General features: G+C 38.3%; 1 protein-coding gene across 9 annotated transcripts in view; it reads left to right on the top strand.

The window, feature by feature from the left end:
- Positions 1 to 18181, top strand: part of ST18 (ST18 C2H2C-type zinc finger transcription factor) — a 169282-nt gene that overhangs the window by 133847 nt on the left and 17254 nt on the right. For all 9 annotated transcript variants that reach the window (XM_051612693.1, XM_051612699.1, XM_051612700.1 and 6 more), the window contains 4 exons: positions 676 to 887; positions 9181 to 9426; positions 14409 to 14524; positions 17634 to 17696. In XM_051612693.1, coding sequence (XP_051468653.1) covers positions 676 to 887; positions 9181 to 9426; positions 14409 to 14524; positions 17634 to 17696 — 637 coding nt within the window. The remainder of the gene's footprint in view (positions 1 to 675; positions 888 to 9180; positions 9427 to 14408; positions 14525 to 17633; positions 17697 to 18181) is intronic.

The raw sequence follows: 18181 nt of genomic DNA, 5'->3' as shown, positions 1-18181 counted from the left end.
ATAAGACAGTGAGCCAAGATCAGTTTTATTCTGAATATCTGTTGTATTTCTTTTTTTTAATTAATTACAGGAATTCTTACATTTATAAAAATTTCTGTGAAATCAGGACACAATATTCCTGAGAGATAATGTTCTTGTCTGATTGTTCTGGTTCATTCAAGAGCCCGGTCTTGTTCTCATTCGCATGAGCAAAGATTTTTAAATAACAGACTTATTCATTCAAGTAGGGTAAGCAGTGTTGTTATGGCTAAGACTGGACAAGTCACTGTTGTTTTTTTACACAGTAGAGCTCCAAGAGAAAGCCTTTAAAAGGATACGTTTACAATTCCATTTGCCCACCAGTTTTGTCAAGTCACAACGAATGACACACTAACACTTGTTCAGTCTTTCCTTGGACATCATTGCTTTTAATGCCTGAGTAAAGAATGAGTAAACTCTGAGTAAAAGCCTCAGATGCTTTGTAAAAAGATGTGTATTACTTGGGTAAATAATTAAATTATTGTGGGTTTTTTTTAAGATTTTTTTTTCAACAAACCCTTACTGGCAATAGGAAAAGGATTGTTTTAAATGTATTCTTTGAATATTTTAATGTATGAAATTGTCGTCTGAGAAACAAAACTATTTAATGGGAAAAATCTCATACATGCAATTGCTAATCAAATCTCTCTTCAACAGCAAAGCATTTTTCAAATCCAGTGAAATTTTCTAATCGACTGCCTAGTGCTAGCGCCCACACACAGAGTCCTTGCCATGCCAACTCTTATAGCTACGGTCAATGTAGTGAAGACACCCACATAGCAGCAGCTGCTGCTATCCTGAACCTTTCCACCCGCTGCAGGGAAGCAGCAGAGATCCTCTCCAACAAACCACAGAGTCTGTCTGCCAAGGTAGGGTAGTCCAAGAACCTGGAGGGTGTGCTAGCTACTGAACTGTGCGAATAAACTGTCTTTCATGTTAGCGACTGCATTAAATCCCCAAAAAGGAGGCTTCTGTTTGCATGCTCTTTTGAAGAGAGAGAGAGAAAAAATCAGTAATGTAGTGACCAGTTCTGATAAAAATAAAGAAATAGCAGGAATTATGTTGTTAACTCTTTTCATGAGACTTAAATACAAGAGGGGAGTTTTGTGGGAGGAATAAACAAGGTTATTTGAAATCCAACAACAATCTATCGTGGATAAGGAGTTAGATCTACTTAAAGAGGAAATTTTCTTCCCTCTGAAACCTGCCATAAGGATTATTTTGTAGACTGATTTTTAAATAAAAAAAATAATAATGTAATTAATCAAGGTAATATTTTGCTAGCAATGGAACAGAACTACATTTATTGAATCTGCTGTGTTTGGAGCTCATGACAGTTTGACAAGGTGTACTGAGAGAAACAACAACTGACTTGTGTAAAATTATCCTTTCTGCTGGCAAGGGAAGAGAATCAGGCCCACAGCGTTTGGAGACAGATAATTTGGGCAAGTCTGTCATAATGGAAAGCTGCCTAATATTGTAGATGTTTGAGTGGCTTTCATGTTTTGGTTTCTGCTCTGCGTTTCCTCACAGATCTTTATGATTTACAAATGGTACTGTGTGAGCTATGAGCCTTATTTTCTGTGCCATTATATAGTATTATATTGCTGATGAAAATAGACAAAATTTTCTTCTGATGACCGTGGTGATGGGAGCACTCTTGTTTATTATTTGTATTAAAGTCACACATGCTCCACCGCAATAAAACTTTTGAAAGCTCTGTGTAGATGAGAAGGTCCTATTGGAAGAGCTTGAGAAGAAATCACTGGGGAGTGAAAAGAGATGTATTTATCAAAACACAGAGTAGCAGGTGTGTTTCTGTTGTGGGAGAGTCATGATGTGTGCTCAAAAACACAGATGACCTATTTATCTGCAATTCAGTGTTGCTCTACCTTGTCTGTTTTAGGATTAGGCTCATTCTGGCTAGAGGCCTACACTTTGGTTGAGCCTTCATTCACCATCGCCAAGAGGTTGGCTATTATTCTTTGAGTGGAACCATTAGTTTTACCATCAGTGCAACACCTTGTTAGGTATTTCAAGCCTTGCTCCTTTGCAGAATAGTAAACCCCAAATTGCTGCCTTTGATTTCCACTTGTGGAGTCTTGAATCTTGAAACCCATGTTGGGAGATGCCATGAGGAAGACTTTTTAGAGTGTGTCCACATGCATCCGCTGTAACTCAGACATTATCTGTTCCAATGATTGCTCACAGAACCTTTTCCAGATGGCTGGTCCATCCCTGATATCTGCTGCAGAAAGCTTCCACTGATCTTCAGTAGAGACTTCTTCTAGCAGGGAAATGGAAACTGATGCCAATGGCTGGGTTAAATTGCTGCCGCAGCCTTTGGCTGACCTCAGCAATAGATCTTCTTGCCAGGGAAGAGCAGTAAAGGGACCAGGCATAACCTAAAGATTTTCTCCTCCATATCTGCTTCCTTGTTGCCAAATCATGGGGAAGGTTTGAATGGAAGTGAACATAATAGTAACGAAATGGAGGGACACTTGGGGCACATAGCTTCCTCCTTTCTCACAGCCAGGAATCCAGCCTAAAAGAAAATCACCTGCATACCTTGCTATCTGCCTGCTTCCCCTTTTGCCAGACTTACTGGAAGGCACACTGCTACAAAACATCTGACAGAAGAATCAGAATTAGCTTCTGGCCACAACACCAGCAAGTAAGCCCCAAGCAGATTTGATGGCCAAAACCACAAAAAACCCATTTTTTATTCGGTTTTGGCTATTTACTACTTTTATCACACAGGATTCAAACAAAAAATGTGGAAATAAATCACCAGACTCTCTTCAGTGAACATGCTTTCTATTTTAAAATATGAACAAAAAAAATACAGCTATTTGTAAAGGGACTATTATCTATTTATCAGTGTTTCTGAACTGTTTTGTGGCTGATCTTGGCTGCAAATGCAAATCTTTAACTGTTAGAAAATCTTACAAATTTTTAGATGATAAAAAACATCTCTTGAGGCTTTATCAGTGTTTGGACTCAATGCAGTGTCAACGTATTACTACAGAGTTCATGATTTACTTTTTTTACTCTTGGTAGCACACCCATTCACCAGGTCTGAAAACACCTGTGTGGGGTGGCTGTGTTCAGAGATCCACTATATCAGAGCTCTCAGCCCTGCTCCTTGCCACTTTTTTGGGTTTTTTTTGCCTAAAAAAACCTGATTAGCATTGTCCATAATTTAGCAGATCAAAGCTCCTGACTGGCAGAGGTGTTGGCTCTAATACAAGTATCAGGCAGCCTCCCAGCAATCAAACCATGACACACTTTGCAGGTCAGAAACAGTGTGGTGGTAGGACAAGGACATGTGGGACTGCAGATTTCCTGGACTTATAGGAAATCCTTTGCAAGTTACACAATTGCCAGAGCTGTAAAAATATTGTGATTTCAAGTTTTAAAAACAGAACTTGAACTTCAAGCATTTCAAGCAAGTGTCATTTTCTTGTATTCACTCAAGACAGGCATATGCTTAAACAGGTGGGGAAAACACCAGAACATTTTTTCTAGCACAAGTGTATTCCTGAAGTTTGTTTTTTTTCTTTCTGTCTCTCAAATTTAATTTCTTGATCTCCAGAGTGTTGCCCGTTTTTCCATGAGTTAGATGTTTTCCTTTAAATGTTCATCACTTTTCTGTAATTAAAGATAATGCTTAAGTGAAAAAGTAAATAGTTTTGCAGCACAATTCCAAATGTCATTAATTTAATGGATTTTCAAATATATATCTCACATTCTCTACATAGCAGATGAAAGGGACAGTCTAAGAAAAAAAAAAAAAAAAAAAGAGAGAGAGAAATCAAATTAACACATTCACAGTATCATTGGTAAGCAAAATTTCCACAGAGATATAATGTGCAAAGATGATCTGCGAAAGTAACTCAAGGTTAAAAGTATGAATTTATAAATTAAGCAATTTAAAGAATAAATTTATTGTGACATGTGCAGTAAAATGGATCCAAAGCTGTCTCTTATAATTATCTATCAGCTGCATAAGAAATACTAAGATCATTAGTTACCTTGATGATACTGTTTTCCAAAATAATTAATACCACATTGATGTTACATTGTCTGAACCATTCAACCTCAACCTGGGGCTGTAATAAACTGTTGCCCTAAATACAATCTGGATCAGCCAATTCCCATGCAGTCAGCACCCCGAACCAGTCTTCTGGTTGCATTTGGTGTGCAGTTTATGTAGCTTAATTCAACTCCCGCTGCAGTCAACAGGCTTCACCTGCAGTTTCTAGCATAGTGCAAGAGGCTACATCATTGTAACATCCAGGGATCTTCCCTGTTTTCAGCTCTCACCACATTCACATCTCATAGAGGTAGCTGCAAGCAATACAGTTTATCTGTAACCTCATCACTACTGCTTGCCAAACATTTTGTTGACTGTTTTGGTGATTTTCCCACCTGTTTAGACAAAATGGCATATGCACACTATGCATTGAAAGAAAACAAGAAATGACACTTGCTAAAAATGTTTAAAGTTCAAATTCTGTTTTTTAACAAAATTGTGCCATCTCTCCATTCCTGGATATTGATGATGGTGATAATTACATCAATTATTTCAACAATGTAGTTAGTAGTCAGCACATTTGTCAGGCAGTCCTTTACTCCAAATACCTTAAATCCTAAATACACATTCAAAAATCAGCCAAGAGTATCACTATGTACCATCCTGTTATACTGCTGTGCACATTGCTCCTTGAGTACATTCTTGGCTTCCTTTTTTTAATTTGTAAATTGCTCTGGGCTGAAACTGTGACTTCATTTTTTGCTCAGATGTTGCTGGGCAGTTAGAATTTTTCTTGTTTTGACCCAAATTAGAATTTTAATTTGCTGCAGATGAACTCAATTGCTTAAATTAAAGTCTGAAGAATTGAGAACTAGATGCATGAATTTTTATTGGCTAGGAATAGGAAAGATTGTACTCTCTTGGGTGGAATTGCATTAATATGATACTGCTTTCAGAGCTATTTTCAATACCAGAACTGAAGACATCCCTTGATATTTCCAAACTAGACTAAACTGCTAGTGGGAGTGCAAAAACATTGATAATGTTGTTTCTTTGGACTTAGTATTAAGTTGTACACCTGATGCCAACAAACGCATAAAACCCCTTATATATTATGATACAATTTCCCTAAGGTCACAGGTTTGAAATAAGATTCATGAAGACACAGTTAAGTCACTTTTTCTGATACAGCTAAGAGATAGTTTAACTTGTAATTGTTACTGGAGACGCACTGCAGAGTATTAAATATTGTGAGTGATCAGATGGACCAAAAGCATATGAAAAAATACAGTGCTTTGTGACAAAAACCATTATCCTTTATTGTCCTGGTGTAGTTCAGTTCCAAAGACAAGATTTATTACGGTACTTGAAAATATTCTGTAATATTTATGGCATAAAACAGGAGGCTGAAAAAGCTTGACTTTAAAGTACAAAGCACTAAAAGAGGATAGAAATTTTTTTGTAGTTGTTTATATATTTATATTAGTCTTCATTTTAGATAGATACTCACAGTAGAATACTACTTGTACCATATCTTTTCACTTAATAGATCCTGGAATAAAGAAAATATGCCTCAGTCATTTTTCTCTCATTTTTATTCTGAAAGCCTTTTTCCTGCTGCTTGTAACACTTGTGCAGGTGATGACACTGTCACTAATGTGGAAGTAGATAAGGAGTAACCTGAATTTAATTACTGTGTGTATCTTCACACCCTAATTGATTTTTCTTCATTGTTTCAGTGGATTTTTTCATCAGTGTAAATGTAAATGTAAATAGGATCAAAATCAGGCTCCAAAGATTTACACAGCTGAAAAGTACAAGAAGTTAGGAAATAATAAGATACATCTGCATCTTTATTTAGCTTACATTTTATGGAAGAATCACAACAGTTTGCATTGTTTTGGTAGCTAGATTTTAAATACGTCATGATAAATGCATAAATATAGGCCTGTTCACACATGTACTAGAGTTGACATTAATAATACCTTGACTCCACTGAGGAAAACACAGCTTTTGCAAGTCTGAGCTAAGCATAGTGCCATTTTCTCTCAGCATGTCATAACACTGCTCTAGCATTTTTTGTCATTTGCCATTTTTGTCTTTTTAGTTCCATTTTAAAATTAATATAACATTAAACATGCTAAAACAAGCAGAGGAGACATATTGAGAGGAGGGCGGGATGAGAGCAGGGATGAAAACTGGAGCAGTATCTCTGACTGCCTTCTCTATTTGCTCTGCCATTTGGAGTTTGCTATGAAGGCAGCAAAGTGATAGCTCTTTTATAACATTCTGAACAAAAAGCCATGCTGTAAACATGTAATCCATCCTGTGATGAGCAAAAGAGAGTATTTTTTCCATGACTATATTTAATTGTTGTGTGCATCTGTGAGCTCACTTAAACCCCATCTGTACACTACTTCACAAACACACAACCCAGCATTCCCTGATTAGAATTAGGTACATGCTGGACAACTCAGCTTCCATGTGAAATTCAGGAAAGTGCTGAGGAAGCTTTACATATCGACATTAGTAAATGTTCTGCATATCAGCCAGAGCTCCTTGTTGTGACTAATGGTATCTGTCTTTCAGAGACAACACATTTCGTGGTAGTTTTCTATGTCCAGTTTCATTGAGGAGGGGATCTTGGCTGGTTTTGGTCCTTTTTGTTGTTGCTTTTGCCTTCTGAGTAGTTGATATTTTGTCAGTGACAGAGAATCTGCACTATTTATGGGTTTTGCACTATAAAACTACTGCAGCCCAGTCACATGGCTTCCTTTCCTAAGCCATCTGTCACAGAGGTCTGGAATTTTATGTGAATGTTGGTTGTGCAGACTTAACCCAAGTTTTTTTTTATTATGAAAAATGTCAGCAACTACAATATTTAGCATTTTACTTTACATTGGTCATTAAACTTGATTACTGTAGCTCTGTTTCATTGCTATAGTTACATATCAAGTACGAAGCCAAAAAACAGTGGGGCTATCATGGCAGAGCTATATTGTAAGATCCTGGAGTGTGTGCTTGGCACTGATATAGTTAATATCTTGGATTTTTATAACTAAGGTTTATTAATGCTGATATAAAAATGTATTTGATATTATACAGATGGCATAAGATGTTGTGGTTACTAAGTTATTATCCAGGATAAGCTGCACTGTCAAATTCAGGGCTTAAAACTATCACAGGAGATTAAACTATTTACTAAAAAGGGGCAGAAAGATATAACCAAAGCGTCTTAGTATGAACATATTAGAAGTGTATTTACTTCCCATAAATATAATAAAACATCTCTCTCTTTAAGCTGTAGGATTGAAAATGGGAACTTTGCTATGCAGGAGAAGCAAACATAAGGGGTGTCTGAGTTTCTGAACCAGGGGCAGGCAGACAGCTTGGTAGTGCTTCGGTATAGGTGAGCATCTGCCTCAGGCCCATGGGTACAAAATGGAGTAAGGCTGTCTGAGTGAGGAGAGATCATTTGGCCCTAAAATTTTTTTCTTTTACTAACATTTTCCTTCTGATTAAAAAGATTTAATCAGACATTTTTTTAACTTTAAATGTGTCATCACTGGCTGTGGTAGAAGACAAGGCTGCATGAAGGAAGCTTGTGCCTTCAGTCCAACTGGGGTGGCCGTGTCACACTTCCAGCACAAGGGGAGGATTCCTGATTTCACCACAGCTGTTTCTAAGGTCAAAGTTTCACTACACTGTCTTTAACCATTAAATGGTTGACTAATCATCAAGGTCTGGGAAGAAAGAGAAAGTTTTTCTGTCAGGGTCTCGTCTCTTCCTAAGGAAGAGGTCTAAGAAAGATGGAAAAAGTTGCCTCCTGGACATACCTGTCTCTTTTCCATTTACAACAGAGGGTCTAGATGATTTACTTATGCTACAGGTAATGATGATAATAACAGGAAAACACAGACAAGTGTTAATTATGGAATTTTCCATGTGTAGATCTATGACATTTTTATCTCTATAGTCATTGAATGTTTTCCACTTTATTCAGGGCAACACACAGAACTAGACTACCAAGTGCTACTCCAGAAGCCTCCTCTTTCAGCTCTTCCTCTGCTTGAATTTAGTAACTGTTGGCAATAGCAAGGACTAGTCTTATCCTTATAAACACAATTCGTCAATATGCAGTGTTGTAACTTCAGCATGAGGGGAAAAATTTTATTGCTTCCATTAGTAAGCTGCACTTTCAGGAACTTTTCATCGTTCCAAGAAGAGGAGCTTGTATTCTTTTTCTGTGGTCAGGTAGTGTAGAGCAGATCAGGAACCTTTTTTTCCCTTGTTTTTCTTGTACATCTGAGCAATGCTTGCCTTTTCTTGGGAGCAGGAGCTGCTCTGAGATCTTCTCCCAGCCTAGAAAGAGAAGTCGCACACACTGCACACACTGTAGAAGATGAACAAACTGCATACATCCCTGCAATCAGAGCTTGCTCTTTGATGTACTCCCCAGGTAGCAAAAGCTTTGTTAACTCATGCTGAAGGTCTCCATCATGGAGAATTTCCTCAGATTCCTCCTATGGCTCCCAGTTTAGTGGTCTTAGTGCAGACCTGTGCCTCAGTGGCCTAGTCAAACTGTGATTGAGGCAATGTATTATTTTGAGAGATGTACAAAACCCTAGTGAAATATTTCCAACAGTTCTACTTTTAGTCCTATTTCTTTCCCCTCCTTCTCTCCCCCATGATGCAGATATTGTCATGTTTCTGGGGTGTGGGGGGAGGGGAGGATACGTAATAGTGATGATGTTGATGGCCTAAACAATGCATTAATGCTTTTAACTGTGAATTGGGGTCATAGTTCACTGTAAGAGTGGAAAGATCAAGAAGATTTAAAGATAAACTTTTTTTAAATAAAACAAGATTTAGGGTGTATAGTCTATGGTTTAGAGGCATCTTATTTAAATTCTACTTATTCTGCTTAAGCTGAGATACTGAAGCGACTCTTAAGTCTGCCTAAGAGTTGGACATTAACTGATATAAATCGAAAAGCTGGTTTTAGATTCAGATAAATTTAAATCAAAGCATGCATTTATATTTATCCCTTAAAAGCACCACATGGTTATATTGCAGCCTCACCAAGTCCATATTTAAACTTGTTTCTGTTTCCTGTTGCATGTCAGGGAGCTGAGATAGAAGTGGATGAAAACGGCACTCTGGATTTGAGTATGAAAAAGAACCGAAGCCAAGACAAAGTTGTGCCTCTCACTTCTTCCAGAATAGCACTTCCCACTCCTTCCTCTTCTCCCTTCAAAACAAGCAGCATCCTGGTAAATGCAGCCTTCTACCAGGCTCTTTGTGAACAGGAAGGCTGGAATACACCAATCAACTACAGCAAGACCCAATGCAAGAAAGACGAAGAAAAAGAGGTATTTTTTGCAGTTTCTGAATGACTTTTTCTCTTTGATGAGTAGCCATGTGATGGTCTTTGGGATGACCAATCTAGTGCAGTTTAAAGGGAATCAGTTTCCACAAGTAGAGGTTTGTAAATGCTAAGCTGGTTTTAAAACCTTCTCTGATGTGGCATAAAAAAATCACTACTCACTTTGAAAAATCTTGCTCTCAGAGCCTACTTGTGAATGTCTATATGTCTGTAAGATAAGGAACTCAAAGCTATCCACCATTAGAGACTCCTTTTAAAATTTTTGTTCCTTATATCACTCAAGTGGTCCTGAAAACAATCTGAGAGCAGAAATTCATAAATACAAAAATGTTAGGAAATCTGAAGATTTTTATTACAATAAGTAGCACAAGAGGTTATGTTCAGGCCTCCAATTCTAAAAAATTCCTGGGAATAAGAGATAATTTAGTTGTGTGAAGAAAATAAATGTCAGCACTGGGTAGCCTGATGTAATGTTACCCCTGAAACAGCTTGCACCACAGAGGATCATTTATTGTAGAGTAGGCTGTCTTGAAGAGCCCTTTGTGGTCACCTCTGTGGGGCTGATGATGTTCCTTACCTCAGCAATAAAGGCATGATCCTTGTATCAAGGTTTTGGAGTGGGTTTGACACAAGACGGTAGGCTGAATGCTCAGGCTCTTCCCCATCCTTGCTGCATAATGAGCAAACACATCCAACTTCAAGAGAACCGCCTTGCTTCAGGGAATCAATTGATGTTGCAGACTTGGCAAGGGGCCTGTCCTGCTGCTCCTCCTCCCTGCTGCTGCCGCAGCTCAGCAGAAGAGCCATGGCAGGAGCACTTCTGCTTCCCCCAAACCCTGCTTGACTTTCGGAAGGCCATGATGGATGGATGGCTTTGTCGCTGTCCCTTGCTGGCGGAGGGAGCTGGATGCACCAGTGGACCACCTGACAGGACATAAAGGTCCACGCTCAGGCACTCTTGTCCCTTGCACTCTGTGTTTTGACACTGCAGTTTGTCCCTAATTGAGGATCTAGCCCCAGACCTCTGTTGAGAGCTTTTGTCATCCCAGGGAGTGCTGACATGTCCAGTGATCTCAGGGCCAGAGGCTCTGTTTTGCAAATCGAAGACTGGCAGTTATCCTCATGCAAAGAAAATGACTGATTATATCTATTTCTAATTCATTGTTATCTGGTTCATATGCACAACAGTTGCTTAATTTTGGTGGTAATTTCCAGAAAATATTGTCTCTCTCTCTCTCAGCAAAATAGCCTGTCCAGATGCCCCCTTAAAAAAAAATAATCTGAATTTGGAAAAAGCTCAAAATCTCTCCAAAAGGAAAGCGCTGAGAAATAACTAGAGCTGTCAGTTAGTTCAACTGTCAGTTCTCCAAAGATTTCAGGGCTTAAAAATGTTAAAAGTGCCAGATGCTATTATCTGTTATTCATGTTACCATTATGTTCTGGTCTTTGCTGAAATCAATATAAACTTCCATCTGTACATTAATGGAGTTTCATTGCTTGCTTGCTTTCTGTAGTGTGCATGCATGAATACACACATGCTCTTTGCAGAAAATAGTAGTGTTTGGACTGATTGGGGTGGTTCTGGTTTTTCTTTTAGTCTGGAATTCTTCAGAATTTCAATAGCATTTAATTATAAATCCATTCAAATGGAGAAGGAAAAATGATACATAAAGTTGGACTGTGATGATGATCTGTGCTCAGTCCTAAGTGCAGAGAACTAAAAACTATCTGATCTTTAGATCTGACCTACTTGTTTTAGACAGATACAACCCTTTTTTGCACCACATATACTGATGTAAGGTCCTAGAAAGGCAAAGTTTTGGTATTCCTTTGCCTATGTTCCCTTTGTACTGTCTTCCTTTTACAGCTTCTGCACATATGAAGATTTCATGCTGCTTGAATGCTACCTAGTTTTCCAGAAGGTGCTAAGACAATGCTGAAGAAATCACCTGCTTAAATGTCTCTATGTCTTCCTCATTCCTGGGAAATATGCTAAGGGATGTCAACTAGGAAACAAACTGCACTATTAGATTTTTTTCTTTTTCAAAACAGCAGTTACTATGAAATTATAGATGTTTGTGTATGCATGTGAGTGGTTTTAAAAAAATTACTAATCTTGATAAGTCAATTCAGGAAATTCACCACTAAGATTAAAAAAAAAAAAATAAATCATTATTTCAAACATAGAAAATTAGAATACTGCAATTCTAATTCTAACTCTAATATTAGTTATATAGGTGGTTGTAGATGAACTCATGCCAACCTTCATCTTGCAATCTTATTTTTGTTAAATGATTCAGGGAAGCATCATTAAATGAAGCTGTGTAGTGCAATACTGCAGTATTTTGTCAGGCCTTCATATACATAATTCTTGATCAGTCTTCTCTGTGCAGCAGGTATCAGACAGTGACATGATGAGTAACTCACAAGTTTCTGGACCACCACCATCAAAAGATCAAATGATATATTCCATTTGATATAAAGAATGCTCACTGAAGGAAAAAAAAATATCAGTAAAAGTAAAATTGGCTTCATCCTGGCTCAAACCAGGACAGTCTCTATATAAAAGTATTCATATACCCTAGAGCACTAACAATTATGGCTATTCTTGCTTACTGCAGGTACATTCTGAGTTAGACCACAAATCCCAGTGGGGTGCCAGAGTGGTCTTTCCACCACCCTCTATTCCAAGCTGCTCCCAGTTGTGCCTTTGATGAGAAGTGGAAAAGGCTGATGTGTGTCTGGTCTGGATACATAGTTAGGATCCAGCCAAGGCATGCACTAATTTTTTAGAAACACGGCATTGGTCCTCAATTAAGTGATACAGATGTGGCCTATCAGAGTTTGGTTTTAGAGAGAAAAATGATAGGCTAGCCTTCTTCAGCTTCCATTAGATTAAGTGGAAACCATTTCACCTGTGTTTTTTGAAGTTATTTTAACATCTGACCCCTTCCAGCTGGCAACGGAAGGTCACCATTTTGTTGTTTCTTTTGGGAGCTTTTGATTTTACACTACTTATGGTCCCTTTAGGAGCTTGCATTTATGTGTATATAAGAAAGGCAGGTCAGAAATTGTGGACAGGAACTCAAAATTCAATTCTGCAGATTTCACTGGCAAGAAACACCCCCATATGCCACTGGAACCAGGATTTAACTCAGTGTTGGAAAACATTCTTCGAGGTTTCTTGAATCTTGAACAAAGCTGATGTCTGTTTTTCCACTTGTGGGAGTTTTTTAACATTTTAATGGCCATGTTTGGAGGACTTCCAACTATTTATTACTTCTGTACTAATATTTTAACAATAACTTTCATTGGGTTTACCTTTCTCTCTTACTCCTTATCTGAAGTTTTCCTTTAGAAATAGCATTCTAAATGCCTGAAATATATCAGGGTTGTTTTGTTGGTTTTGTTGTGGGGTTTTTTTGTTGGTTTGTTTTCTTAAATTTTAAAATAATTACTCAATAATTACTATGAAAGTGTGCTTAGAAAAGCTGGATATATGCATTTTTGCTTTGTATATGTGTATCAGATTAGAGTATTCCCAAAGAAACTAACACCACAAATACGGTTGCAAAAATCAATAGTAATTGATACAGCAATAATATGGCACAATTTCTATATATGTGTGTAGTGTGAGTTTCAGTAGGCAGTAGGTAGCCAGTACCAGAAAGCAGAAGGAAGTCATATTGAGGATCCAGTCTCCAAATAGGCAAAGATGAGCTGCCAGCATTGAGGACCATATGGAAGCTTTATCAGAAGAAACGCCCCCGCAGAGTTTACATGTCCCGTTAGGCAGAATCTCCATTTTCAGTCCAGATTATCCTCAGCCCTCTGCTCTGCACTAACAGCTCTGCAGACATCCCTGCCCCTCTGTCCTGGCACAGTCGTCGGCTGCACAAGTCCAGAGCATCTATGGCAGCAGCCCTGGGAGTTTAGCAGGAGCTGTGAATTTCTCTTCTCAACCACAGGCAGCAGTTTCTGCTCCCACAGATGGTAATCTCTGGGTGATAACCACCTGAGAGTATTGGAACAGAGTCACAAAACCAACATGAAGTCCCAGAAGGGATTAATAGAGCTGTGAGAATCAATGCTATGGGCTTCGGAGAATTCTTGAATGATACAATATCCAACGAGCATCCCTCCAGAAAGGAAATACTTGTCTTTGATAAAAGTAATAATAACTGAAGGCATTCATTCTCAAAACAGTATAAACCAAGCTATTTTGAAGTGATCAAAGACGATTCTTCAGAAACAAAAATGTAATTTCCAGGACTCCAAATTTCCAAAATGCCCTTCCCAAAGAAGTGAATACTTGTGGTCCATCCCATCCATCAAACAGCACTGCAGTAGTGATGATTTTAACCTACAAATAGTAGAAATCAAGAACTACCTTAGTAGCCTGCTAGTAAGAAAATTTAAAAGTGGTTTTCTTCTTATGACTTTTAACAAGATTCTGCTCTTCAAACAAGATAATAAGTCATTCCATTATACAGACCTGAAAGGTTTGCATTTACTTATGTTGATGTAAAATTGTGGGTTTTTTTAATTTATGATTGCAATTTTTTAGTTCACAGTACAATGGTATTGATTTCAAGTGTATACAAAACTGTGATCTACTCACACAGAAAAAAAAATTACTCTATAACAATAACAATTTTTATTTTCTCTGTATATTTTCCTTTGGCCTTTACCACAATTTTATAAATCAAACCCCAGTTTTCCCTATATAAGGCTTAAACCAGCATCTACCTTCAGAAATACTTTCACAACATTATTAAAAGTCTACCTATGAGAACTTAAAACTGTGAGGTGCTAAATTTCTTCATCTCTCTTCGGTGTTTCTTAAAATTTGGGGTTTTTTACTCTTTTTCTAAGAGGTTCTGTTCTTGTCGCAGCAAGTTATTTTTTTAATATATGAGAGGCCGTGAAGAGAGAAACCTTTAGTCACATTCTCATCTAATATTTCAGAAAGATCCAGTGAGCTCTCCAGAAAACATGGAGGAAAAGAAGTATCCAGGAGATGTCTCCATACCAAGTCCTAAACCCAAGCTCCATTCGAGAGATCTCAAAAAGGAACTCATCACGTGAGTCAAAAAATGCCATGTTTTCCTTTGCCTTGTTATAGGCTGACTATGTCGTTGTTCTGAGTGCTGGTTTGCAGCAGATTTGCAGGAGCTGAGCAAGGGGACTTGCATGACTGTTTGCAGCAGGTAGTTAGTTCCCTCTTGTGGGTAGCCCCCCGGTACCGGCTTGCGACAGTTTGCAACTCGGTAGACATGAGGTTTGGAGCTGAGGCATGCCAGGGAGGTGCAGGACAGGTTCAAGACTACTGTTATACCGGGTTTCACTCCTTAATCCTCAGGTCCATAGGTAGCAAATGGGCAACAGCTCCTTCTACAAAGCACACAGGTTGGTAGTGTGCTGCAGGCTGACTGTGCTAATGCTTGCATGATTAAACTTTATTTGGACAGCCATCAATATTGATTAATTGAGAGCTTGTGTAGAAGTGCTCAGGATTTCTCAGACAAGAACCACACAAAGTTAATAAAAAGATAAAACACAAGTCAGGAACTACCCCAGGGTGTTCTAACCTGTAGGAAATCTGTGTTTAAGTCCTTCATCTGCTTCTTTCAAAGCACAGTTTGTTATTCTGTCCTGCTGAAAATCCAGTGATGCACAAATTAACACTCTGAGAGAACAGGCTAGTGTTATCGTTTCCCAAGTAAAGAGACTCACTTGCTTTGTTTAAAGTTCCAAAACTTTATTATCAAGAACTGCGAAGAAATTATGTTAAACCTTTGTGCATGCAACAGCTTGTTTCAGTCTAGAATCATTCAGTAAAATTGTCCCAACTAGCTCGTAAGTGGAGCCGCTTTTTGAAATCTCATCTGGGCTCTTCACAAAACCCATTTGGATTCACCTCATTTTGATATCAACACAGTGTTTTCACTGTGATAGTCAACTAGGACTTAGCAATCATTTTTAGCCCTCTTCTTTTTGTCCCGCAGGAGAGCAGGTCTCTTTAGACAAGTGCATTCAGTATTGCTTAGTGATGATAGTCCGTAACATATCTGCAGGCTCGCTCATCAATAAATGTGTCACATCCCTTGTGTCCTGCTCCCCAGACTCAGTGGCACTGAAGCAGTTAGATCCACCTCTGTCTCTAGAACATACATTTCCCTGGGGCAAGCTGCTGTGAAGAGTGATTCTTTCCTCTCATGCCACGCAGTCTGCGTGTTGTCTACTTACCACATTATATCTGCAGTTGTAGTTCATGACCTAAATTGCTGCAGGTCAGGTTTGTTTTGCCTCTTCTAAAACAAATGGATAAAAAAAAAAATCACAGAGAGTTTATTTGCTGAAGACTAATGGCTTTTCTTTTGTCATATTTACTCCTTTGTGATATTGACCTGTTTTGAGATGTCTGTAAAATACTTTTCTACTCCCGTAAATAGTAATGCCCAAAGTATTTACTAGGGCAATGATCAGCTTACAGTGGTTTTAATGTATTATATTCAGAGTGAGTAGAAATACACATCTAAAATGCAGCTGTCCAGAAAATTAAAGAAGACACAGTTTCAGTTTATCAGAAGAACCTATAAGTAACATAGGAAACAGACTGTATTTTTATCCCATTGAGCTCAAAACTTACACAGAACAATTCAATACAGGTGGCTCCATCATGAGGAATTTTTTAAAATGACATAAGCACTTGCAGAGAAAAAATTCTGACATGGTTAGCTCAGTTGCAGTGAACTGTGGTTTGGACACCACCTACTAGCATGTGCTTTCTATTTTTCTGTGTTAATTCTCTTGCCCATAACTGCATTTCTCAGGTTGAAATGTGCTGTGAAAATGAGGCTGATGTCTTCCTAAGGCTTTTTTACAGATTTGAAAAACTTACTAGCACTCTGCCAGCTCAGAGGATCTCAGGTACCCCTTATTTATTAGGATGGAGCACTAGCTAAAAGATTTTGTATATCTTCTGCTTGCCCTTCTTATCTGTGTGCCCAGAGAAAGAAACACAGCCCTCTATAAGGTGACTCTGCAGAGCTGGTGTTAGTGTTTTAAAATACTGCAGAAATATACACTTAATTCACCTACCTTTCCCTTTTCATGCACAAATTACATTTCTTGAGATCTTTGACCTTTTGCAGAGGACTGTATTCAGCTTGATAAATGAGCTCAGGGCTATGACTGAAGAAGGGCTGAGGAAAAACAGAAACTATGATATCTTCTCCAGGTCAAACTTAGTTCCATCTGTCAGCATAAATGAACAGAAAGGCCAGTGTTGGGGTCTTCTCCCAAGTAGCTAGTGACAAGACCACACGAAATAGGTTTAAGATGTGCCAGGGGAGGTGTAGGCTGGATATTAGGAAAAAAATCTTTACTGAAAGAGTGATGAGGCATTGGAATGGGCTGCCCAGGGAAGTGGTGGAGCCACCATCGCTGGAGGTGTTCGAGAAATGTTTAGATGTGGTACTTCAGGATACAGTTAGTGATTGTGGTAGTTGGATTGGTTGAACTTCATATTGAAGGTCTTTGTCTTTCTGACCTTAATGATTCTATGATTCTCTATCTGGTCTGCTGAACATATCACAGTTGAATCACTTCTCAGTTCAGCTGAGACACATCTTGGAAAACTTCTGTGCTCATTCTGAGCTTCAGCTGGGTGAGCTTGATGTGCTTTCTGTTCTGCAAGCAACCATAACACCTAATTTTAGAAGTGTTTCTCAAGAAGGTGCCTTATTATAGTCAGAAGCTGAGGGATTTATTTTGGATATTACTGTTCTCCGGCATCTGTTATACAGGAGGTCAGGTCAGAAACTTCAACCCTAGCATTTATGAATTGCTGTCAAAATTTGGTACTGGTCACAAAACTGTCCTTTTAAGAATCCAAGTCATAACCAAAAAATCTACACAAAGCATGGTGGCTTTGCATTATACAGTTGGGAAAAAGAAAAAAAAAAAATTTTTTTTACTCATTCTCACAGGAAACAGGAAAGCTTTTTTCCATTTATGCTTCAAGTAATAAATGAAAACTAAAAGTATCATGTAAGTTTTGCTAGTTTTCTGTAGTGTAATGATGAATGTGATTGTCCTAAGGATCAGAACATAGTTCACTGAAGGGTAGGGTGAGCTGTGGAGTGTATTGTACATGCTTTAATTTCTCATTGCATGTCCTGTGCATAGCTGTCCAACTCCAGGATGTGATGGTAGCGGTCATGTAACGGGAAACTATGCGTCACATCGCAGGTAAGAAACAACAGAAAGCCTAAAGAGGAAATAGAGCTACTTATAGCTATTGTCATCTTTGAACATTTTTATACTAAACAAGTAATTTGGATAAAGTAATCCATACTCAAATGTTTTTCCTGTTGGTATAGTTTGTGAAGGTTTAGGCTCAATGGACCGGTGGAGTTAAGACGCATTATTGCTGCAGCTGCATTTCTTAGCTGAGAGACGTAGATAAGTCATTTAGTAAAGTCTGCATTTCCCTAAGTGTACAAACACTCTCTGTACAGATGCTGGTGCATGGGATTTAAAATGAGGTTTCTGCAAATCTCTCCAGAAATGGATTTGAAATTTATAAATCTGCTAATCTAATCAGAGGATGCTATATATTTTCCTCAGAGTAGCCTACTGTCAATCTAGGGGGTGAAACAATAATTTCTTGCCTTTTTAAAAGTAGAATGGAACGACTTCTGCCTTTTACCAGCCATGTGGACCAGATGCTTAAC

The sequence above is a fragment of the Apus apus genome, chromosome 2, assembly GCF_020740795.1.
Source record: "Apus apus isolate bApuApu2 chromosome 2, bApuApu2.pri.cur, whole genome shotgun sequence".
NCBI classification, from domain to species: Eukaryota; Metazoa; Chordata; class Aves; order Apodiformes; family Apodidae; genus Apus; species Apus apus.
Note: the sequence above shows the minus strand (reverse complement) of the source record. Positions and strands in the feature narration are given on the sequence as shown.